This window comes from Dunckerocampus dactyliophorus, chromosome 4 (genome assembly GCF_027744805.1).
Source record: "Dunckerocampus dactyliophorus isolate RoL2022-P2 chromosome 4, RoL_Ddac_1.1, whole genome shotgun sequence".
Classification (NCBI taxonomy): domain Eukaryota; kingdom Metazoa; phylum Chordata; class Actinopteri; order Syngnathiformes; family Syngnathidae; genus Dunckerocampus; species Dunckerocampus dactyliophorus.
Genome location: NC_072822.1, coordinates 20,683,151 through 20,709,771, shown reverse-complemented (window position 1 = coordinate 20,709,771; position 26,621 = coordinate 20,683,151). Strand labels below are relative to the sequence as shown.

Sequence of the window (26,621 nt, the reverse complement as noted above, 5' to 3'; positions counted from 1 at the left end):
AAACATGAATGTGAACTGCAGCTGAACTTTTGATGGGGGTAGGTGGTAATTGTGATATATTGTGGAATATTGTTCTTGACTCCTCAGCTCATCAAAATATCCTGTTCATCAGTGATGTAGTGAAGGTATAACGTAAATGATGTGACGTGACGTTTTAATGTTTTCAGGAGACATGTGCATTTGTATACAGTAGTCCCTTGTTTATCGCAGTTAATTGGTTTTCAATTTATAAATTGACTATTTTTGTAGTTAGACCAAAAACCTGTTTATGGAGCCCCCTAGACTTGAAATAACACCCTTAAAGTCACCTTTACACTCATATTACCCAATATAGTAGACATAATAAGAGTAACTAAGCCATGTAAGACAAAAATAAGACTTGTGTGTGTTGCTATAATTGTGTTCCCTAGGGGAGTGGAGTGGTGGGCAGACAGGAAGTGATGTCGGGGTTCACAGTTGAGTTACTGCAGCAATATTAGCTTGCATTTGTATTATGCCTGTTGTGAGATAATTCATGTACCGGCGATCAAGTCTGGCGTTTGTGTGTCTCACCAAACATTACTGTAATATTACTGACACCTAGTGACCAGTGGTTGAATACTACATTGTTTACAGCGTCTTGGAATGCGTTTCTTAATGCCTTAAGTATCCTGTATGTATTTTAGTTCATTTGGCCATTAAAAATGTTCAATTTAGGCAAAAGAAATATGTAAAAATTGCATCAATATGCATATATGTTTTTACTAATAATTGGTTGTATTTAAATACGAAACAGCAAGATATATTTTTAAATATATTTTTGAAAAAACGTGATAGCGTGAAGCCACAAAATTAAAACGGCAAGTGATGAGGTAGACTGTATATATTGTGTGATAATGTTGAAAGGCCACTCAAGTAGTCGCTTTTTCACACCACTTCTTGGGGAAAAGTACAGCCCTTTCACTTCAAGCAAAATGAATTCTGAATATTGCAGCAAGCAATTCCACGGAGTGGGGAGAAAGGGTTATGATGGTGTAGTGGTGTGGGCATTGGTCACAGAACAGTGAGTTTACACACAACCAGTGTGTCCTGGATTCAACAGATTGGTCTGTTTGGACAAACAGATGATATTTTGACACTTATGTGCTACTTGCTTTCCAGTAACAATATTTAAGCAGTGTCTTTCACACACATTTGAACATTTCAACATGAATTCTGCCATTAATTATTGGCACAGCCTTGAATGCTGGTCACAGTAGTGTCGATGCCTTGCATGCATTCAGTTCCTGGGAGTTGCTTTGCACTCTTTTGTGCTGTATTACCCCTCAGCTTGTGCTCTTCGATCCATAGAGGTTATCCACGGGACATAAGCAGATAACCTCAAAGGCTAAAGTCTTGTCATCCTGAGAACAAATGGAAAATTGTAAATAAAATTGCAGATGTCATCTTTTTTAGAGAATATGCAGCGCATTGAATCCCGCAACTCTGCGTCCCCAACATTGATGTTCATCCTCATGTGCAAGGACTGTGCAGGACTTTTTCATGATGAAATTGGTGCAGCACAATTTCACAAGATTTCATGGGCTTTGCTCTTAGGCATGGCAGGCAGAGTTAGACCTCCTATGCAGTACAAAGAGGCCAACAAAAATATGTCATGAAGAGAACGATTGATTACTGATACAATTTGTATTTGTGTGCAAAGGTTCAACACTTTAGACATGCACGGAGGGAGGCTGAAGAAAGCAGGGTTGACGTTCCTTTTAAATGTGTGTTGTAATCTGCTTTGGTTTGGTCGGAGCTCATTTGCTTTTAGGTGTCCAAGTCTAGAGATCATGTTGGGCTGTGTGATGTTTAGTAAGAAGTGGGGAAGCACGGTTGTGTGTTTGCAGTGAAGGACTTAGTGTAGGCAGCCCAGTGGCCGCATGGCCTGAGATGGACAGCTGGTATTATTGCATAGTCGGATTACGAGGCTACAACTGCTCTCAAGTGCAGCTTTAAGTGTAGTTATGATATGAGACTGCCTCTGGGCGTTATCTGCAAATGGCTGTTGGGCTGCATGATAATAGCTATCAAATAAAGCTTAAAGAACGCAGTGGTGGTTGATGACATCTACTCAGCTCTTGTCATTGAGGAGTGCCATAAATATCTGCCATAATATGGAAACTTGCAGTTGCAGTCTTAATTAAAGGGCTGGGAATGATTGAAAAAAAAAAAAAAAAAAAAAAAAGCTCATTCATTAAGTTGTTACAGAGTCCACAAATGTTTTAGAGTTTGTTTGCTGGTTATGCACCTACAAGATGATAAAAAAAAAATAAAATGGTGCGTCATGTTCAGTCCGTAATACATTACCTTAAGTAAGCATTTTAATCAGAACAATCATATTTGTTATTAGTGTTGTTTGTAGTTTGCTTTTCACTGTTACTCATATTTGCTCTGATGAATGTTTTTGTCTGTCCATCAGGTATTTTGGAAACCAAACGCTTGGAGATTGTCAGAACAAATGGTCCCATTAACCAGGTGCTTGGCAACGTTATCTACTATGCAGCAGATTTACCCATTTGGTGGCAAGTGCCTCAGTACGTGCTGATAGGAATCAGCGAAATATTTGCCAGCATTGCAGGTACAGTACTGTTGTTTTGACCTGTGGAGACATTTCCAGTAGAAATCATCAATTACAGTACTAAGTGTAATTCACCTTTACACAGAGTTACAAGCTGTATTCTTGAATAAAATTGACAAGTACAGTCGTCTCTCGTTTATCACGATTAATTGGTTCCAGGCCCGACCACGATAAGTGAATTTCCATGAAGTAAGATTCAATATTAATAAATTGAATATTTTTGTAGTTAGAGCACATAAAAAGTGTTTATGACTTTCTAATAATTGTTTTACTATTATTAGAGCCCTGTATACATGACACGCCTTTACACGCCTGTTATTGTTTGTTTACAATACAATACATTGTTCAACTGTAATGCGCAGGCTACGGGATCACTGCAGGGACACATGAAACGGCCGCTGCTTTAAACATAGCATGCTACCGAGCTATTTAGTTATTGTTTATTCTAATCTTAAGAAACGGTTTCAAACGGAGTGGGGAAGCCTAAAACAAAAATATGTCTGGTTTCATGGATGACTAAAGAAATAAAAAAATATTCATAATTGACAGGCTGAAATCAGAGAATATTGATTGATCATTGATTCATTGATCAACCCTTGCATCTCTACTGTACATCAAACCCAAATGCAGTGTTTAGTTCCCTAAAATCTTTAGAAAATATATCACTGTCTTTATTTTTCTGAGCTTACTTCAAGGAAATAAACTGACAGAATTGTGACATTAAGTATTTGAGTAAAAATAAAAACTTCCGTTTAATCATCTTGTATTAGAATAACTCTGTATAATAGATGGTATATTCAATGTCTTTCCTCCACTTTTACTTTCGTGTCTTTGAAAGGTCACATTGTTTGATTCATTTGTGTTGGAAGTGTGAACATAAGTCTCACATAACGTAAATGATGTTACAATGCTTGTGTGCATTGTTCCCTTTCTGTGCATAACATTCACAATCCTTTTTAGTTCTCTACAATATGTATAAGCTATAAATGTTTACTGAAATGGAAAGGTTAACTTCAGATGTAAATGTACCATTATAAACGTCTAGAAAGGTCTACCTTGTTTACCATTTTCCCATGCTTATTGTCGCTTTTTTTTTCCAGGACATAGGTATCTATGAGGAAACTGTTCATCACATTAACTTGTGTTGTGTAGCCCTGCGAGGAAGGTCTTAAAAAGCAAACATATTTAACCACAGTTCTGTAATCTCCCCAGACAGATGTAGCTATCGGGCCTTATTTGAAAAATCACGTTTGAGGTGCCATGAAATTATCAATGTCAGCTTGCAGGCAGACAGGTCTGGTGGTTGAAAATAAGACTTTTTTTTTTTTGCTTCTGTCTCTCAGTTTTTTACCTTCTTCCATGACAGCAAACAGCATGATTTGTGTTGAAATGTATCGGCCACCAATCAATATGGGCCGATTTCCGTAAAAAACATGAGATCGTCGTATGCCGATAAAGGCCTTTCAAAGCGGAACACTAAAATCGATCTGCGTGCAGCAGCATATTACATAAATGCCAGCGTGTTTGATCACTCCCTTACTAAATCTTTCTCAGTTCGACTATTGTTGCATTATTGTTTACACGCTTTGCCTGTCTGTCACTGGCTGTACTTGGCATTTGAGGCAGCTAGGTAGCGGCTAGCTTGAGGTGCAGTTAGTTGGGAACTCGTTTTTGTCCCACAGGAAAGTGGATATCACATTCGTACGTACTAGCTTTTTCAAATGTCACTAAAAAACTTTACTCTCTTGTCCAGCCATCCATCTGTGTGGAGTTTGCATGGTCTCCGGGTACTCCGGTTTCCTCCCACATTCCAAAAACATGCATGTTAGGTTAATTGGCGACTCAAAATTTTCCATAGGTATGAATGTGAGCATGAATCATTGTTTTGTTTATGTGCGCTGCGATTGGCTGGTGACCAGTCCAGCGTGTACCCCGCCTCTCACCCAAAGTCAGCTGGGATAGGCTCCAGCGCTCTCGCGAACCTAGTTAGGATAAGCGGCATAGAAAACGGATGGATGGAATTCAGACTTTAGGCCTTTATATAATGACAAACGACCAAAATATAGCATAAAGATGATGGCCACACTGAGTGGAGATCTGCTTGATAAATAAAGTAGTTTACAATTTAAGTGTTGCCAGTCATAAATAAAACAAATAGTTCACAGCTCTTATAGTGATGAAAGTTGGAGACCCTTGCAACCTGGACACGGAATTGATTCTGTTTTAAGTTTCGGTTTCTGTCTAAAGTTACTTGGTAAACTTGTTTCGTAAAGTACGCGGCGAATTTGACAAGACAGCGCTGTGCAGGCTTGTGTTGCGTCAGTTACTTATGCAACAACTCAATTGGAGTAGCATGCCCGCTTTTTTCCTTTAAATGTATTTTTGTCTTATTCTATGAAGTCATCATAAAACAGGCGTTGGAGATGAAATTCTCCACAACCTATTAAAGGTCAAAGGACCACTTTAGAAAATTAATTAAGCCAATTTCACCTCCCCCTTATGCGTTTGTTATTCCTTCTCATATTAGTTATGAGAAGGAAAGAAGACTCACACACCAGAATAAGTTTAAGAATTGTATTGAGAATAAATCAGATAGAATAGTCTAGCAGTTCCGAAACTGCGTGCCCTGTCCCATCCACCGGCCCCCTAGTCCTCCTCGCCAGCTGAATGAGAGAACTCTTCCCCCTCCCACCTTTTAAAATAGTTTTCCCCAGACCATTGGCACCGTCTCTCCAAAGATAACTTTTGCATTTTTCCTTTACAAAGTTGTATGATGCCAGCAGGTGATAGTCGCTGAGTTGCTGACACTTATCTAGCACAAACATTACATACTTTTTCCAGTCTGTCTCAAGGCTCAAGTTAGCCCCTGTCTGTGCCCTAATCTGGCTGCTGATCTCGGCTGGCCTTCAGTATGTGTGACCACTCACTTATTTGTACTTAACCTTTGACACAAGCAGTTGTTCATCTATTCAGTGAATTAATTAATAAAGCATTACTTCTATGAACTACTTCTAATCATTTACTAAGTTATTAGATTAATTGATTAAACAGTTATAACTATACTGTATTTATTTTAAGGCACTCAGTAATTCAATCAATAAACATCAATGCAAATGGTTATTCTAAAATCTACTTGTATATGTTCCTTAATAAAATAACTCAGTAAATCAGTTTTTAGCCTACAGCGTGCTACCTACAATATAAGAATTTTGTTAATTTTCATTTGGCAGTACACACACAGTGGTAACAGTAACCTCCATTACTGGTGAGGGGTGTGAATGAGTTACTTTCAAACCTGGTGTAGAAGGTGTTAAGGTCGTCAGCCAGTCGTGGGTTTTCCACATGGTGGGGGCATGGTCTCCTGTAATTGGTGATGTCAGGTAGGCCTCTCCAAACTGACGTAGGGTTGTTGGCAGCAAAGCTGTTTAGCTTCTCAGTGTAGCTCCTCTTAGCTACCTTGATCTGCTTTGTCAGGGAATATCTGGCCTGCCTGTACAGGATCCAATCCCCACTTCTGTAGTCCTCCTCCTTGGCCTGACGCAGCTGCCTGAGTTTGGGTGTGAACCAGGGTTTGTTGTATGTGCGGAACATCTTGGTCTGCACACACGTCCTCACAAAAACTGATGCACTGTAGGATGTCACAGTGTCACAGAGCTCTCCGAGATCTGAGGCTGCAGCTTGAAAAACACTTCAATCATTGCAGTCAAAGCAGGCCTGTAACTCCAGCTTTGACTCATCTGTCCATTTCTTCACTGTCCTCACCACAGGTTTAGATGTTTTTAATTTCTGCTTGTAGGTCGGGATGAGATGGAGCAGACAGTGATCAGAGTATCCTAAAGCTGCACGGGGGACAAAGCGATATGCATCTTTTACAACTGTGAAACAGTGGTCCAATATATCAGTGTCCCTGGTGGGAGACTTTATGTGTCGTCTATATTTTGGTAGTTGGAGGGTGAGATTTGAAAGCCCCAAGTATGATGAGCAGGGAGTCTGGATATTTTTCCTCCAGGTCTGATCATCCAGGTGTTGTAGTGCCTCCGATATGCAGGCTTGAGGTGGACACCTACCAGCACAAAAATAAAAAGGTTTGCAATTCATAAAAACAGACTAAATGAGGGCGGCATGATCTCTTTAACACTGTGACATCTGTACACTAGCCTCCGTTTATGGAGAAGCAGATGCCGCCTCCTCTTGTCTTCCCTGAGAGCTCCATGACACAGTCCGCTCGTAAAAGTTGAAAGCCCAGCAGATGTAACAAGCTGTCTGGGATGTGTTCACTGAGCCAGGTTTCAGTGAAAAACACAGCGGTAGATCTACAAAAGTTTGTGTTCATCTTTGAATTGATGAGAAGCAGCAGTTCATCCATCTTGTTTGCCAGGGAGTGGACATTCGCTAGAACACGGAAACGCCGTGCGTAATCCCCGCTGCCTCAGCTTGATGAGCGCTCCTGTGCGCTTACCCCATCTGCGTCTCCTACGTATCCCATAGATACTGTAGCTGCTGCGCCTCCACAATCCTTTCCGGATTGATGAAAAATGGCGAAAAAACTTCAGCGGAGGTCTGCTCAATCTTTATAATCTATATAACGCTGGAGTATTTGATCAGCGAGCGGTCACAATAAACAGAACAAATGGACAAAGACACCAAAAGCAAAAGAGAGTTAAAGTCTGCAGCGCCATCTTGGACTATGTATTATATACAGTATATAGTATATATATTTTTAATCAGGGGCTTCAAGATGTGATACATCAATTTACTGCACACAATTGACCACATTTTAAATTTAAATTTCATTCATTTATATTACTCATCTGTACTACCTACCTACCTACCTACTTACTTATGCATCCATTCAGCCGACCAACCAACCAACCAGCCTACTGTTTTTATTCCTACTAATGAAATAAATGTGTGTTCTCTCTCTTTGCTGCAGGACTGGAGTTTGCCTACTCGGCTGCCCCCAAGTCGATGCAGAGTGCTATCATGGGGCTCTTCTTCTTTTTCTCTGGGATTGGCTCCTTTGTTGGTTCTGGTTTGTTGGCTATCGTGTCACTTAAGGAGATTGGTTGGATGTCATCTCACAAAGATTTTGGTAAGAGATGTAGCAGACAAAAAAGTCATAATTTGACTATGTAGTGTTGAAGACAAGGATTCTCAAATATGACAAAGGGAGTTATAATTGTTGTACATGTACCTCTTCAACAATTTCTACAACCCTACTAAGGTCTGCAGAAAGATACAGTACAATACATTGCTTAGAGCTTGAAGTTTTCTATTTGGGGAAACATTCATTTAATAATAATAATAATAGTCAGCGTTGCCTCCAAATAATACAGGAAATTATGTAATTGCCCATCCCCACTAAAGAGCTGTGATTTGCGTTATTGACCCCTTGGTGATTTGACATTGCAGAATCATTAGAGGCCTACATGCTATGACTTTGGAGTTAAATTGAAATAATGGTGCTGCCATCATCAAGATGTCATCAACAGATGCCTTACAGTATTGTCCACACACCATCACAACTGACCAAACGTGCTTTGAACTGCAAAGTGTGCTATTGATGTTGCACATCGACTGCATGTGTATGGACTTTGAATTGTCCGTATCGATTCGGATTGCAGAAATTTATTTTCCCAAGACATGCCTTAAGAATGTTCATAGCTTGTGTTGATTTAAAGTCCACTTACGGGTTTGCTGAATTAGTTGTGCAAAGTGGGGAGTAACACCCTGTGCACTCCCTTTTGTTTTAAGGGGCGTTTACCATAGTATAATAGACGTGTCAGCCTAACGACAAAAGGTTCATGTAAATCTGTCCAAGTGGCAGAATGAATAACGATGTGCTGGCAGAAGATAGATGGCCTTTCTACTGAGAGAAGGCTGCTGAACCAGATGCACATTTTCCTGAGCATGCGACAACATCAATTGTTTACCCACAAAACCTTAATAGCTCATTAATGCAGTGCCTAACAGGTATGGAAATATGTTTGATGATGTTAGCACTGGAAGATGGGGTGCACACTTCATAAATCCATCAGTTTCTCATTTTAGCCTGACTTTAGGACCAGTTATAGTTGAGCCAGATTGCCTGTAAGACATCTTTTGTTAGCTAAAACAAGTAATTAAAAAGGTGAGAGGAATAAATAGACTAAAACATCCTCCTGGCCACAGATAAGAGACACATGACACAAAGGCAATGTATTACGTAAGTCAGGAATGACTGTTTTGTGGCTGTTTTTCACGGTTTGTTAGATGCTAGTCTTCAAGACTACCTCTCTAGGTGGAAAAGATTCAACTCATTTCCATGGCCTCAGGCAAAATAGTGTTCTGTAAACAGCGTCCTTGCTGAACTGGGCTGAATTTAACTAAGTTGAACTGGCCCAAAGATAGATGAGCAACATTAATCACAGGCTGGAGGTCTGATTACACCTCCCTGCTCGTCTTAAGTAAAGCTGTCCCTGAAGCATTAGCACAGAGATGGAACTGCTAGTCCGGCATAACACGGCTTGATGCTGTCACTCTGTCTCCACCTGCTCATCACAAATATAAGCCAGCCAGCGTGTGTGGAGTGTTGCATTAAGAGTTTGATATTTTGAGTTTGAGTCTTGATATTGTGTTGCCATCTGGTTTGGAAATTTCAAGGCTGTAATTCCATGATTGATGTGTTTGGCAGGAATTTTTACAGACATGCCCACAAACAGGCATTTGGAAGACCATTAGGATTTTGATGACATGAAAGTGGATGGATGGATGTATTGAACTGTAGTTCTGAGACGTTTGTTCATAAAGCATTAGCAACAACGAGGCTTGCGGGAACATATGAAAGCACACCAGTTACATTTTAAAAGTACATGGAACTGAGATGAAACACAAAATTACATGTACACAAAAAATAACACAAAACAGAAGAGGAAGAATCCCCTGCCTCTAAACCCTCCTGCTAGCTTGATGTTGGCATTCTCCTCCGATTTCGGATCATTGGCAAAAAAAAGTGACTGTTGTAATTAATAGATTAGATTCATAGCCCTCCTCCATCTCTCATCAAAATGCCTCACACACTTTAACACATTTTAGAGTATAAAATGTATACCGCTAACAAATGATAATGTAGTAGTGGTTTCCAAACGTTTTTTTTTAAATTGTGAGAGCTACTTTTACAAAATGAAAATGTCCAAGAGCTACTCATTTTTGTAACATTTTCATCGCTTTTTTTAACCTAAACAAACCGTTTTACCAGAACATTAACAAAACGCTGGTATCCACAACTCACATTTTGTATTTCAGCATGCATTTATTTCCAGTGTTCTCTGAATGAAAAGCAGGCTTGCGGGCACCTCATGTGGTCGTGGGGGGCTACCTGGTGCCCGCACGCACCACATTGGTGACCCCAGATATAAGATGATTGATGAATAGATGGAATCGGAGTCACAATGTAGAAGGTATATACAAGTTTCACTTCTGTGTATCATAGCAATTATGGTAAATTTAGGGACCGCCGAACAAAGTGCAAAATCTCACCGCTGGGCGAAAAAACAATTGTTAGGGAAGCATAAAGACAAACGTGTAAAAATTGTGGGCGAACAGTGGTACATGTATGCTGTACATTTTACCTGTATCATCAAGTATTTATGAATTACCACCGATGGAGGGTGAATGAGATCTGTTTTTGTAAAAAAAAACAAAAAAAAAACGGCCTATTTTCTGAGAAAAATAAATAAATTGAGCATGTGGGATCCACTACTCAGCTGAAATAAATATGGCCTCAGGGCCATAAAAATAAACCTAAACCGTTTCTTAAATCCAAGATAAACAGGACTATTTAAGGAAGAGTCTGGCAACTAAAAAGAAAAAAATAATATTGTTCACATGCAGTAAAATTTTTTTCACCTCTTTCCTGTTCATTGCACATTAAGCTATAACAAATAGCAAGTTAATGTCACCTGCAGGTGTGTTTTCTAGATGAAGTGAAGTGAAAGCAGTGCTTTGAATGATAAGGGCTCTAATAATTAAAAATGAAAAAATGGTTTTATTAAAAATCATCAATTCAAACTGGTTGGATATAAAATTTGGCCTCTAGCTCTTTAGTCAACATAAGATAATTACTTTCTCATATAGCATATGTGACCTACATGTGTTCACTTATTGAGCAGTCATCGCCAGACAGAGCTGTGGGAAAATTACTTTTATTTCAGCCATGTCTGGTTTTAATCTTCCTATCTTGTGTGATTATGTACAAAAATGAGTTAACCTTCGTATCCACTCCATATTTTTTCCCCATGTGCTTTGGATGTCAATTCGCGTATTGCTCTTTTTATCTGGTATTCGTAAAGGGCTGGAATAACTCCCTTGTGCCCTCCAGTATAATGCTGTTTTACTCTCACAAGCTGAATCAGTTGAGATCCACCTTCTATTCTGCTCACGAGCGTGTCCGTCACAGACAGGGCTTTTGTTTCTTGAAATGTCATAGTCCGCATTTCATTTTAACCCCTTTTGTATGGGTAAATTCAATTCGAAAATTAGCTCTTCTGTGAGCTGTTCTAGTCCCAGGATAGTAAAGGGGCTTTTGTTTGACCAGTGTTCAAGTTCTCTGCAATCTCATATCAGATGTCTAGGACTGTTTAAGACATCCAGAGCAAGATGACATTCGCACATCCTGTTGAAGCAGTTTTTGGGTTGCATTGAGTAAAATGTCAGTGTTTTAATGGAGGCCTTTTATGTCACAATGGACTAAGTTCACAGGGGCCGCATTGTGTAAAAAATGTAACTTAAACTGCAAGTAACTGAAACTGTTGTGCAACACTTCAGTGTCAATCATCATGCTTTATGAGCAAGTAAGGGATTGCATAAAATTACTATATTCCTGGCTGAAACAAAATTATTTGATTTCCCGTCTAATTTCATTCTGCAGCTCTGGGTGTTATTGCATACATCAAATATTTGGTCGTCATATTGCTGAATGTGGATCGTTTGATCCATTTTCTAATGTTAAAATGATACTGACCCGTTTCTTCTGGATTCCCAAGGTCAAGTAAATCATATTATGGGCGCTCTGTGTAATCAGTCTTGTCATTTACCTACTCGATGATGTAAACAGACATGTTCACAGAGAAGTCTCAGACAGCAATTGGAAATCAGAAAGTCATGTCTTAAAGCACTTCCTGAACCTGACTAGGTCACATATCCCCCTTTCCTTTTACAGATGTGGGCTTCATAATGTTTTTGACAGCAAGCCTTTATTTAATTTTGCCAGCTATAAGTAGCCTTCCATATGTGTAAAAGTGTCTGGCACCCTCGTGGGCACAAGTTCAACTGAAACCCTAACTCCTCATGTATAAATAAATTAGAACTTGAAAAATTAAAAACTTTTAAAGACATGACTATTTTAAAGGCCATTTAATTAATTGGCACATTCTAAAGGCATTAGCAACCTTCTTTCTTTGAAAGATTGAGTCAAATGGGGATTTATAATATATATACTGTAGTTTGTGTAGTCAAATAAGCAACCCCATATTGCCTTGTACCATACAGGGTGTATCAAAAAAAGTAGACTCTCCAAAAAGTAGCCACTAAAGTTCAAATGTATTTTATATATACGTGTGTATATGACTAGGTTAATTAAGGCAGCAGCACTAGACTTTGTTTTTTTTTTTACCATAAGCCCATTAAAGGAAAACTGATTTTTTTTGTTTTTAATTTTGCCCATCATCCACAATCCTTATGTGAAACATGAACACATTTCTTTCCCTTTTCTGTGCCTTCTAACGAGAGAAAACAAGTTATCATGAGCCAGCTAACATTGCATGTCATGAGAGGCACCTCTTACGACCATAAAGCCCTAAAAAATATCCTAAAAAAAAACACCAATAGTGTTCCGTTTACATAACTGACCTGTATGTTAACCAAGCTACAGCAATATTGCCATTATAGCAGCTCACACGAAAACTATATTTATCTGGCGGAGTAACACAAGAAGAAAGAGTGGATACTTCTGGTTCTCAATTTCGATACGGAGACTCTACAAGATGCTCCTTTACTGTCAGCATTTTTTACCTGAGGACTGGAGCACAATTCTTGTGCTGAAAGAAAGAGCCATCCCAGTGAGAGTGGACGTTATAAGTACTGCCACTGTTTCTATGCTGCTGTTGTTGACGCAAGTAGTGTTAGCTCCTATGGGCTATGTGAAATCATTGCCTCTTGGAAAGAAGTTCTGGTAAAGTTTTAAATCATCAAAATACACCAATGTACCTGTTAATGCATGATCACAGCATGTATATAAAACGATTAAATGTTGTTAAGAGGTTTTTTTTAGAGGACTTTATAGTTATAATTGGTGCCTCCCATGACGTGCAATGTTAGCTGGCTCATGCTAACTCATTTTCTCTCGTTAGAAAGCACAGAAAAGGCAAAGAAATATGTGTTCATGTTTCACATACGGATTGTGGATGATGGGCAAAATTCCCAAAAAAAGTGCAGTTTTCTTTTAAAGATCTACCCTACAGCTCTAATCAACCATGTTGTTTTCTATTTATGAGAGTTTTTAACTATTTTGGCGTCTTCCTGACCACACTAGGTGATTACAAAATCAGAATAGTGTGCTGACATCCGACTTCAATTCGGACTGGTGAGAGGTACGAACTCGTCGAAAACAAACTATAGGTGCCGACAGCAGTTAGTAAGGCAAGCTCAATGTAGTTGCTTAGCAACAATGCCAAGAAAAATACAATTTGATTCAGGCGCAGAGATCGGATCAAGATACCCTGGAAAGGCTACCCTTGGAAGAATGCCACCACCAACAGAGCTGCTAACAGCCATGGGGGCCACTCAAGAAGTAGGATGCCGCCCCAGCTGTTTCGGCCATTGACCCATGGGGAGCACTCAGCATTTAATGGCTTGAAAAATCTATTGACTGCGCAAATTAATACACTGCAACAGGAAATCCTGGAAAATAGTGCACAAAATGCAGCAAAAGTATGACATCAGCTGAATAACCTGCAAAAATATATTGGAGCTGTAAAAGAGCAGAACAGCCTTCAAGACGAGGTTAAACACCTGAGGGAGGAAAATAGAGAGCAGCCCAACAAAATCAAGGTATTACAAGGATAATAATGCCACCTTGAGTGCCGCTCTTAAAGACGATAAAGAAGCAAAATAGAAAATAATTGAGCAAATGAAGAACACAATAGATGAAATGGATGAGAATGAACGAATGAACGATGTGATCTTGACGGTGCTCTGGATTAAACCCAGCTTGTATGCCAGGGCAGTCGGGAGCAAAGACCAGATGAAATGGATGTTGCTTCAATGGAGCAATAAATTGACAACTTTCTACATTCAAAGGAGGTGGACGTACACATCCACACCATAGATACTTACATCCCACTGTATGGCAGAAGCAACACCACGCCCGTCAACATCGTTAAGTTCAACCACAGGAAATTCAAAAACGCACTGCTGAAACAGGGAAAGAAGCCTAAAGGAAGAAATGTCTACATCAATGAGCGTCTAACAAAACACACCACTGACATTGCCAAGAAAGTACGCGACTTGAGGAAGCAGGGAAAGATCCAAGGTACATGGAGTGCCAACTGTAAAAATTACATCAAGTTAAATGGAGGACCAGAGCCAGGGTGCTTGCTGTCAAAGACATCAAGGACCTGGAAAAATACTAAAGAATCATAATCACCAAGACAACAAAGAAAAGGGACACAACTCACAAGAACGATGCACAGGGAAGGATTACCGACACAAAGCATAATAGATGACTTCATAGATAGAATGTACAGTTTGAGTCTATATCCTAAAATCACCAGACAAAGCAGAATAACAGACCATTGTGCAACGCTAATTTATAATACAGTATATTCACTAATGATTTTGATAACAGCACAACTAGTGGTCTGCTAATTAACGATATCAGTGGCCAGCTTCCAGTGTTTACAATTTACAAAAAAATGTATAAAAAGATAAAGGTGGAAGACAAAAAGGACTTTCCAAAGACTATGCACAGAGGAACGCATCAATGCTTTTAAGAAAGATCTGAAAGAACGAAGATGGGAATGTGTACAGTGAAAATCATGTGGATGAAGCATATGAACACTTTCTAAATATTTACATGAACCTTCTATGATAAGCACTGTCCTGTGAGAGAAATATCTAATCAGCAAAAGAACTGAAAGCTGTCATTTATGACAAAGGGACTGCAAACTGCCCGTAAAAAGAAAAACACATTACAGTGTTCCCTCGTTTATTGCGGGGGATAGGATCCCAAAATAGCCCGCAATAAGTGAAATCCCCGACGTAGCAAACTTTATTTGTTTACAATTATGAAATATGTTTTAAGGTTGTAAAACCCCTCATCGTACACTTTATACAATTTTCTCATGGGGGGGGAATTAACATTTTCTCACATTTCTCTCCTGTTTAAACACTCTCAAAGTTCAAATTTCGTTTAAATTTTAAAGATCAATCTACTAGGTTGGACACAAGAAATTATTAAGTGAGTCACGCGTATTCATTCCTCTGATCGTGCCTGGCGCTGTTCCGCTGTACGTTTTTTGTATCCTTGTTAAAATATATTGCTCCTGTCATCGTCGTCGTTGTCCTCCTCGTCCTACTCCTTGAACCGAAGATTCATTTAGCCGGTTAGCTGATTCTTCTTCTTCTTCTTCTATTGTTAATTGCCGTTTAGCAAGCAGCTCACACAGTTAGCTAGTTTGCTAGAAGCTATTCATGTGCTGTTAAAACAATATGCAAAATTGCACACAAAAAAATCTGCCTAACAGCGAATCCGCGAAAGATGAACCACAATGTAGTGAGAGAATACTGTATATAGATTCATAATTTAAAAAAAACTAAAGAAGCAGAAAAAACATAAGATGTAAAAAAACAAGTTAAGAAACATTTTGAGCGTGTGTAAGAAAGAATATTATTGTCAAAGATGAGAATAAAAACAACATTAGAGCAACATGGAGCATCCTAAACAGTATCATCAGGAATGGTACTAAGAAAGCAGATTACCCTCAATATTTCACAGATGGAAATGCCAAAAATGATGATATGAAAAAGGTAGTTGAAAGGTTCAATAACTATTTTGTAAACATTGGACCAAACATGGAAGAAGACATCCTAAATTTTCTAGACAGGAATCCCAACTCCATTTTCTTCACTGATGTGACAAAAAAGGAAATCATTGATATTGTCAATAAATGTAAAGCAAAACCATCAACTGATTGTAATGGAATTGAAATGGAAACGATAAAAAGGGTCATTAATGAGATCGCAAAACCGCTGACTTACATCAGTAATTTCAGAATGGTTGAACTGTTCCCCTTGTGTGTGTAAGCGGACACAAGTGAACAGCAAGCCAAACTCCATTCAAGTGAATACGGGAGTTAGGAAGTAGCGTCCAAGCTCCAAGTGCTTTATTGTGCAGCACTGACCTATCCAGTATGAATTGGAGTGAAACTACAACAAATAAACAAATATACATAAAAAATGGTGCATCATGATAAGCTAATTAAATCCAACATAAAACGGTTCACATGCTCCTTATAACCACATAGGGATGAAACAACTGTTTGAAATACATGTTTACAAACTTCACATTTGCTTGAATGTGGCACAATATAACATACTGTATACATTGTTAATTAATTTCTAGAAAAATACTTACAGACGATGCTTTTGAAAGCGCAAACAACAAAGCTTTTAACAGTGAGACTGATTCAGACATTGCCGCCAGGCTTCTTCCTGTCAAAGTGCACTTCCAAATAAAAGTGTGCTTTACAAAATAAAGAGCAGAACACTCCACCATACGAAATGAAACTACAGCACGTAACTTACTCTGGTGTACATGAGAATGTGTGTTTTATTTTTCCGAGAAGCAGGACGATAATTGTAATAATAATTATTGTATCCATTAATTGTATCGAAGGCTTTTGTAAGATCCATAAATACCGCAGCTGCACACATTCTGTGGTCTATAGCGTTACTCATTTCTTCTGCAATTTCAATCAGTGCCATGGAGGTTGAAATGTTAGCTCTAATGTTAGCTCTAGTAATTCATTCTTGTTAATAAATTTGTCCAACCTCTTGTGAAACAGCTTCTCGATAATTTTAGAAAATTGGGGTAATAAGGAAACTGGTCGGTAATTTGTAAATTGATGTTTGTCACCATTTTTAAAGATTGGAACTACTTCAGCTATTTTCATTTTGTTAGGAATTTTTTAGAGTTACTGATATATGTTAACGGTTATACGATCTCATTGATAACCCTTTGTATTGTTTCCATTTCAAATCCATTACAATCAGTTGATGTTTTTGCTTTATAATTATTGACAATGTCAGTGATTTCCTTTTTAGTTACATCAGTGAGAAACATGGAATTAGGGTTCCTATCTATGGTTTCATTCCTTACTGGGGCTCTGAAGTTGTGTTTGTGGATTGTTTTTTCATTCCAGTTGGAAGAACTAGTGAGAGCAAAGCTAGGATCGTTTCTAGTCTTGGCTGGATTAAATATGTGAAGAATGAGAATGGTGGGAAGGACACGTTGTAGTCTTCCTTACACTTTGAACCTTGAGACATCCATTTCTGCTGTAAGCGGTATGGTGTACTGTAGCATTCCTTGAGTCGTCATTTGTAGTGCTGCTTCAGCGTTTTTGACGTGAACCGCTCTAAAGCGTCTCACATATTCAGACTAATCTTTGCCAAGCCATTTTGATAGCAGATCTAATTCTTCACTTGCGGTAAGATCCAGGACTCTGGTTTTGTTGATGAAAGATGACTTCCAGGCTCTGTATCTTTCTGGATGATCATTAAAGTAAAACAGACCAGTGCTCACAATCTCTTTGCATGCCAGTTATTTTGCCATTTCCATCATACCTGGGATCTCAGGTTGACACACCGGTAGATCTTTCTTGCACTGCGGGGTATTAAATCTTGTCTGCTGACTCCATTCATGATTATTCATTCTTTGGAATGATTTATCTGACATATGAGCTTCTTGATGCTGCTGAAATGATGAATGTGGGTCATGTGGCACTTTTAGTATGGTCTGTGGTGTTATCACTGAGGGGGTAGATTGTTATTACATCTTGCGTGTTGGTGCTTTTCTTCAATCGATGCTGAGTAACGTAAGCTGTGAGCTGAACGGACTACTCAGAAGCCGGCTCCTGAGATTGTTTTAAAGCTTGCTCGAACTGATGTTTGAGACGTGATGTTTGGTTGTTCACATAGTCATTGACACGCTCGTGTTATGTTGGGGCTCTTTTTGCTTCAAAAAGAGTGGACTTCCTGTTCTGCTGCTGCCTACAATATTTCAGCCTCGCGATAGCTGCTGCAGCCTCTTTTTCAAGATGCAAGGTGTCCAATTTAGTCTCTATTTTGGCTTTGTCAATTTTAATGACAATTTCTTTTTCTGCAAATGGGGCATGTGGTCCTGCAGCCCCTGCTAGCGCTCTTGCTTCTGCTGCGGCTAAGGTGACTGATCGTCATGATGATCTTGATGAGCTAGTGTGCTGTGAGCCCACATCTGACATTGCCTCTTTGTGTGAAGATGGTCGAAAGTCAAACTGCTCCATAGCCTTTGTACTCACTGTGTCTGCTACTGTAGCATTGTTCAGGCCAGCTGCGTACTCGTCTTTTCACTGTACTGTTCTCCTTGTGTGCATAAGCAAACACAAGTCAAAAGCAAGCCAAACTCCATTCAAGTGAATACGAGGTCAGGAAAGGTAGTCCAAGCTCCAAGTGCTTTATTGTGCAGCACTGTCCTATCCAGTATGAATTGGAGTGAAACTACACCGTTTGATATAAGCTGTCATTAGCCTCCAAAACTCACCATACTCCACCAAGTGTCTTCAGATGCTGTACTGAAGCTTTTTAACATGCTACACCCGCAAGATAGGTTTTGTGGCATGTGTTTGCAGTTGGGTTTCAAACGGCAGACATGACTGTTTTTGGTTTGAAGGAAAGCGGGAGGATAACGCTGCTCAAGACGTTAGCCACTACCTTGCACGGAAGGGTTGCTGCGGGAAACAATAGTGCTAGCCACAGGTGATCGGCTTTTGTGTTCGGAGATGATAGGCATTTATTGGCATATGCCAGTCACGTGATTTTTTTATGGAAATCGGCCAATACTCATCGGTGGCCGATCTGTTGGAGCATCCCTAGTTATTACCACAATTTTCCAAAATCATTGAAAAGCTATTCAAAAACAGGTTGGACAGATTTAAAAATAAGAATGAATTGAGTCTTGACCTGGGTAAAAAGCTACTTAGCAAACAGGAAACAATATGTGAAGCTAGGAGAATATACAGTACATCTGCAGTTTAAATATATCATGTGGCGTACCCCAGGGGTCAATACTGGGACCAAAACTCACAGTCCCACAGCCCAGCCATTTGGCTTTTCTAACTATAATGCCCAAAGGGCAGCCAAATGACTGGATTAATTTGGAACCAACATCCCAACTGAGGTGTGAACAGCCCATTTTGTCACCATTGTTCTGTAAATGAGGCAATTAGTCTCTCCTCTCTAATCTCTACTCAATTTCTGAAAGGGAACTGATGGTGCTTTGCTTTACTAGAATAAATAAATGTGTTGTAATGTAACAAGAGAGAAGCAGAGGTTTTCAACTACTTAGGTTTACAGCAACAACAGGCGTGTTCACATTTTTTCAGCCAGCGAGCTACTTTTATGTAATGTAATGTATGCATTATCAAAATAAATGAAACCATTACCATTACCATTTTTGAATTATTTAAACAGCTCTTTGGTATTATTTTCACTTCTCACAATATAAACCTTTGACCAGATTAATATCACAACGTAATAAATAGGGCTTGCAACATATGTTAGAGTCCCTGTCAGATCTTTGTCTCTGCCTCTAATTTTATTAATGCAATTGCATGACATCACAGTCATCTGCCAGCTCTGTTTTTCAAGATCAAATGTTCCACGCTGTATTCTTTAAAAGGCCCACTGTGCAGCACATCAACAGAAGCATCAGTTCTGTGTGTTGTATCCTGTCGTCACTGTGGTTTGCTATTCCTCTGAATTGGTAATTATCAACAAAGATGCGAAAACAACACAGAGACTGCAAAATAACCTTGTGCAAGCACATTGTCGTGTTGTTGTGATCTGCAGTACTGAGCTCAACTGATCATGCAAAGCTTGAGGAGCTCATGTTTCAAAAGAGTTAATCCTGTACTTTGATCAGTAGCATAGGACGTCCTGTTAAATTATGTACAAGAACATCAAGGTTTTTGTATTAGCACAGAGTATGTTTCAACACCGCCGCCTCCAAAGTGGAGGTGCTAATACCATGCTGAAATGCCAACCTTATGAGATATACATGGTGATATACAGAAATCATTTTGACACAGTATAATAGTAAATAGGAATTATACTAAAGATACCAAAAAACATTTTCTAGCAAAAATTATGGTGAGGATGTACCGTAGATAAAGGGGCTAATACAAACATTTATGATTACAGTTTGAGTCACTATGGCATGAAAGGATTGGTCCATTCCATCTCCAGAATCACAATGGTACTCCCATCTCTTTGTCATCCTCCATGAACCAGGAAGTAGCCAACTTAAGCACCTCGACAAACAATTGCTAACAATTCATCTTTGGTAGAGGTCTGCGCACTACAAAGGGTGTACTCACACAAGACAGTTGTATCATGCTGTAAAGAGGGGGAATGTCAGGACAATTAAATAGTAGTAAATAGGACAGTAAATGGGTAAATACATTTGCGATCTGGTTGTGATTTTTTTTTAATATAGTCAGAAAACGAGTAAAACAATCTCCTGTGTTTGGTAGTAACACTTAAATATCCACATTGATCAAAACTAAACTTCCATATTGACTGAGCACCGCCCTATAGCTACATGACATGGTTTGGTCCACTACTGCCTTCACCGTGCCGTAGCTGATGAGACCTATACCATAGATTACGTTACCTAACCACAATGCATGTAGTCAGCATGTAGTCAGATAGAGTGGGGAAAAAAATCTCCTCCCATTCTGTGTGGAAGTGGTATGTTTTTGGCTTCTTACTTCGTTCTACTTCCCCATGCTTAAAGCCGTGGCCGTCTCTTGTGTCCCTGCAGTGATCTCATAGCCTGCGCATTAGTAAACAAAGAATAACAGGAGTGTAAAGGTGACAGTATGGGTGTTATTTTATTTCTACATGGCTCTAATAATGGTAAAACGAAAAGAAAAAAAATGGATTTAGAAAGTCATAGGCATAGGTAGTTTTTCTATTTTCTATGCTCTAACTACGAAAATATTCAATTTATTAACATTGAATTGTGGAACCAAATGACTCTAGACTGGACTACAGACAACCAGGCTCAGCTACATAAAAAAAAAAAATAATAAAAAAAGAAGTGGTGGAAATGCAAAGTTTTAGGGTCTGCACACTCATGCAACCAGCTAATTTATTTCCCACCTAATTTTTTACATTTTTTTTATTTTTTTAATTAGCAACTGCGGCGATAAATGATCAGAAAACAACTGTCCGTTACCCCTCCACTGTGCTTTTGACAATTAATAATATAGACATAAATTATCGAAGGGAGAAATGAGCTCATAGATGAAGAGTCAGGCACATTCATTGAGTCTGACAATAAAATTGTAATGAGCTTTGAAATGTGCGATCTTTGCTGACTCTGCAGGGGAGTCATTTATCATGCCTGTGCTGTCAGAGTTCAGTTGGCACACAGGCACACATACCTGACGATTCAGTCAACTCAGTGAACTGAGTCAAAAACAAGACGATGATCTGAGTGGCTCAGCAATAATTCATTATCAAGCACCAGGAGATCAAATGTGCCAATAGCATTACAGTCGTCCCTCGCCACATTACAGTTCAAATTTCATGGCTTCACGCTATCACATTTTGTTCAAAAATATATTAATAAATTATGCTGTTTTGTGGTTGAATACAACCGATTATTAGTCAAGTAGATTTTGCATATGTTTTGCCTATATTAAGCATTTTCCAGCATGAACTAAAATACACACAGTGGTGTGAAAAAGTGCTCCCTTCCTGATTTCTTTTTTTTTTTTTTGCATGTTTTTCACACTTAACTTCACTTAAACTAATTAATCAATGACAAGACAGTTGAACACAAAATGAAGGTTTATTTTTTTTTTTATGATTAAGGGAGAAAAGCATCCAAACCTAAATGGCCCTGTGTGAAAAAATGATTGCCCCCTTAACCTAATAGCTTAGCAGCAGCAACTGCAATGAAGCCTTTGCAATAACTTGCAATGAGTCTCTTGAATGAGTCAATGAGGAATTTTGTGCCACTAATCTTTGCAGATTTGTTTGAATTGAGTCCCATTGGAGAGTTTTCAAGCATGAACCACCTTTTTAAGGTCATGCCATAGCATCTCAATAGGATTCAGGTCAGGACTTTGACTAGGCCACTCCAAAGATGTCATTGTTTTTTTCTTCAGTCATTCAGAGTTGGACTTAGTGGCGTGTTTTGCAGCATTCATAAAATGCTGTTTTTAACTGAAACCTTTTTTTTTATTATTTAGGGAGAAAAAAAATCCAGACCTGACTTTTTTTTCCACCTCTGTGTGAAAAACTGATTGCCCCTCCCGTTAAAACAGAACTAAGATTAATTGAGATCTATCAGTCTGGAAAAGGTTATAAAGCCATTTGTAAAGCTTTGGACCTCCAGCGAACCACAGTGAGAGCCAGTATCCACAAATGGTGAAAAAATGGAACAGTGGTGAACCTTCCCAGGCGTGGCCGGCCAACCAAAATTACCCCAAAAGCGCAGTGACGACGCATCCAAGAGGTCACAAAAGACCCCACAACAACATCCAAAGAACTGGTGAAAAGTGACGCCGCATTTCCAACATCATACCAACAGTAAAATATGGTGGTGGTAGTGTGATGGTCTGGGGCTGTTTTGCTGCTTCAGAACCTGGAAGACTTGCTGTGATAAATGGAACCATGAATTCTGCTGTCTACCAAAAAATCCTGAATGAGAATGTCCAACCATCTGTTCCTGACCTCCAGCTGAAACTAACTTGGGTCCTGCAGCAGGACAATGATCCAAAACACACCACCTCTGAATGGCTGAAGAAAAACAAAATGAAGTATTTAGAGTGGCCTAGTCAAAGTCCTGACCTGAATCCTATTGAGTTGCTGTGGCATGACCTTAAAAGGCGGTTCGGCTGAATTACAACAATTCTGCAAAGATGAGTGGGACAAATTCCTCCACAGTGCTGTAAGAGACTCATTGCAAGTTATCCCAAACACTTGATTACATTTGTTGCTGCTAAGGTTGGCCCAACCAGTTATTAGGTTTAGAGGGCACTTTTTCAACTTTTTCATATAGGACCATGAAGGTTTGTATTTGTTTTCTCCCTTAATAATAAAAAGTTTCATTTAAAAACAGCATTTTGTGTTCAGTTGTGTTGTCACTGACTGATATTTAAATTTGTTTGATGATTTGTAACATTTAAGTGTGACAAACATCCCAAAAAATTTGAAATCAGGAAGGGAGCAAACACTTTCACACCATTGTAGCCATTTTTTTTTTGTAAAAAACACATCTCATTCACCATTAGTCTTTAATAATTTATAAATACGTGAGAATACAGGTAAAATGTACACCATACCTGTTCCTGTCTACAGTTTTCAGTTTGTCTTTATGCTTTCTGATAATGCTTCTTTTCAAGCATTGAAATTGTGCACCTTGTTAGGCGGTCCTTGAACGCACCATAGATGCAAACTCACTCAAGCTGGCCTCAAAACATGCAGTGCGGTGAACAAGAGTTCGTTAATCGCTATAAGAAGTTGTTATTGGAATTGCAACAGATAAGCAATGTAGATTATGTAGACGTGGCTTCTCTAGCCTGCTTGCCTTTAGCGCTCGCTCATTCTCTAGCCTGCTTGCCTTTAGCGCTCGCTCAACAACCAGCTAAAAGTCTACACCTTGACTCCCGATTCCATCTGTCCATCCATCATTTATTTTCATTCATTAGCAAGTTATGTGTAAAAAATAGACATTTTTATGGGCGTATCGATTACTTTCTTTTTTTGCCGTTCGCCAGAATGTAACTCTCGGAAGATGCGGTGATCTACTGTATACTGAAAAAACAAGAAATTCCTGTGGGGTTCACAAAAAAATTTAAAAAAGGAGTGGCAAAGGTATTGAAGAAACAAATTTTAATCAGTCCCAAAATGTTTGGCTGTGACCATTCACACCAGTGGACAATTTAGAGATTCCAATTAGCTTAATATGCACGTTTTTGTGATGGGAGGAAGCCACAGTATCTGAAGATGTTCAAAGAGATTTGAACTCCTGACGTAGCTCCAGACTGTGTGACCAGGCCACTGTGCACCCCTTTATTTAACATATAACGTATACACACTTGACAAACCATTTAGTCATCTTTCAGCTAGTAAGTATCGTCTCGAGGTCATCATAAATGGGCTTGTGCAATTAAACAACACTCTTGTCCATTTCCCACACCCATTCTGCCCATCATGATGGTGAATAAGCAGTAGTTGCCCACATATCTAATTAAAATCAAGCTTGCTTCTCTTCTTCTCTGGTTGTATTCACTGTGACAGCTCCACTTGGAGAAGCTAATAGGAGCTTTCTGAAGAGGACAGCACATCGCTCCAGGGGCTTTTCATTTATCGTACATTGACAGTAATGTAAGATAGAATAATATTGTATAGGTATCTACCCACCGGTGAATCTGCAGCTATTGCACAGCCTGTTACACAAACTAAACATATGTTCTTGAATATTGTAAAGTTGGCTGCAGTCAAGTAGCTTGCCTGATCCCCTGCTAATCTTGTGTCTGCATGAGACCACAATTAATAAAATGAAACTCATTATTAATTTTTTTCCCTACTTGTGGAAAGCCCAGCAAATTCAAAAGGTTGCATTTGTGTTGAGGTTGATGTGTGACAAAGGCCGAGGCCACACGGTACATTTAAATTGCAACACCCAAGTTTTGTGTTGAATAATAAGGACAAACAGCGCTTTGGTCCGCCAGCGCCCCTCAGCAGTGTTGGACAGTGTTGTAAGTACAAGTTGCTTTCCTAAAAAGTCATTGAATTAGAAACAGGATTACTCCATCGATGTAATTACCAGAGAAAGTAATTATTGTGTTACCTTTTTGAAAAACTGTGTGCCGTTGAGATCTTATCATGAATTTCCAAGTCCGATGTCCATGAATGGATCTCATGTGAGTGTGATTGGTGGAGAATGAGGAAGTGTTGTGTGGGTGTGGAGAGGATGGAAATATGGAATTATGCAAGTTGGAGATAAACGGTGTTAGAACTGAGCAATGACGTTGACATGTTAAAGGGACTGTATGCAACTAGCTCCAAATTATATTTTTGAAACCAAAAAATCTTACACCACCACCACCACCACCACCACCGGCTAGTATATGTTACCAGTAGTGGTTTAAAAGAACAGATTGTCCAAAAAAATACTATATTTTCCACACTTACGCATTAAACGACATAAAAATGGTTGTAAATTTTAATTCGGCCCAGAGAAGATAACTGGCGTTCATGGCTATCACTCACTTCTGTCTCGTAAACACGTTCATGTCCGTAGTGCGCACACATATACAAAAGCAGTTTCAGAGAAGCAACCAACAATGTTTGTGTGGTAATGATAGGCTATACAGTCAATGATAGCTAACGTTAATAGCAGAACTATGTCAAATTGCTATCAGTAGCTGACAACAAACTAGTGAGCATGCGTGTGTTACGTCAACATAGCTCACATACTCACATTTGAATGTTGGCACTTTCTAGGCAGCTGGAGGAAACCGCTGCAACAGTCACTTAAAGGAAGTGATTCTCAAATAGTGACATGAGGGGGGCGTGGTGAACTGTCAGGCGGGGTGTGAGAGGCAGGGAGTACTTTCAATGTGTGTGCAGACCTGCCAACATGTACAAATGTATCATACCCAACATGCAGTTTGACTCTGGAATATGCTTGTATGCTTCACAGCGGTCTGTTTTTTATTTTCTTGGTTTGAGTTCAGTCTGTACAGTACAGATAAATAAACAGATATAAGTTTCTCAATAGTATTTCAAATGGGGGGCGGGGCGTGAAAGCATTTCTGTCCCGTGGGGGGGCATGACAGAAAATAATGGAGAACCACTGTTTTAAGGTCAGATCTCAGTGTACTTCTGTCAGTACACTACAATAATAACACCCCACATTTCACTCTCAGTAACGGTTTTGTAACATTTGAAATTTTAATTACTGGTGGTCCTCAGGTTCTTCAACCGTTCCTAGACTGTGATAAAACCCATACATTTGACAAACACCCAATTGTAGCACAAATGAATCCTTCAGGCGACGAAAGATTCAAATCACCGACCGATTCATCCAAACTGTGGTCAAGCGCAGGCATAAACAGCGCAGAAACCAAAGTTTTAAAAAAAACTCTCAGCACATCCAACGTTGAAGAAGATACCAACAATTGAACAGATCCATTCAAACAGAAATCTTACAGAATCTTCAAGCATCAACCGCACATTCCCACTCCTCTGGATTGGAACTGGTTATCAACTGTAATGTTCTTGTCAAGTTCTTTTGGACTAAAGCCAGCCTGCACTTGAAAATGCTGAGAAGATCATCAAGGACGCTTTATCAACTCCAGTAGATTTTCTTGAGTTTTATTTCACACTTCAACTATTTACATGAGCTTCGTCCGGATAGTTAACAGTCACAGAGATGTTTGGCCGACAAAGTAAATACAAACGGAACCCCGTAAAAGGTGTGCGCTCACATAAGGTGTACTTTGCTACATCGCAAAAGAAATGTTACTCGTTAATACAGTTGAAAAACCAGCATTCCGTTTGACAGACAGTATGAATTGCCTGTGAGAAAAAACAGTACATGACACAAATGGCAATTCCAGTGACAGATTACATATTAAAGCAAATACTGTATTGAATTGTTATGATATATATGTATATATATATATATATATCATGCAAAATATGTATT

The 26,621-nt window shown here is 39.1% G+C and overlaps 1 protein-coding gene across 2 annotated transcripts in view; it reads left to right on the top strand.

Moving 5' to 3' along the window:
- The window catches only part of slc15a4 (solute carrier family 15 member 4), a 46,748-nt gene that overhangs the window by 14,119 nt on the left and 6,008 nt on the right, over window positions 1–26,621 (top strand). For both annotated transcript variants that reach the window (XM_054772628.1, XM_054772627.1), the window contains exons 7-8: window positions 2,441–2,599; window positions 7,533–7,691. In XM_054772628.1, coding sequence (XP_054628603.1) covers window positions 2,441–2,599; window positions 7,533–7,691 — 318 coding nt within the window. The remainder of the gene's footprint in view (window positions 1–2,440; window positions 2,600–7,532; window positions 7,692–26,621) is intronic.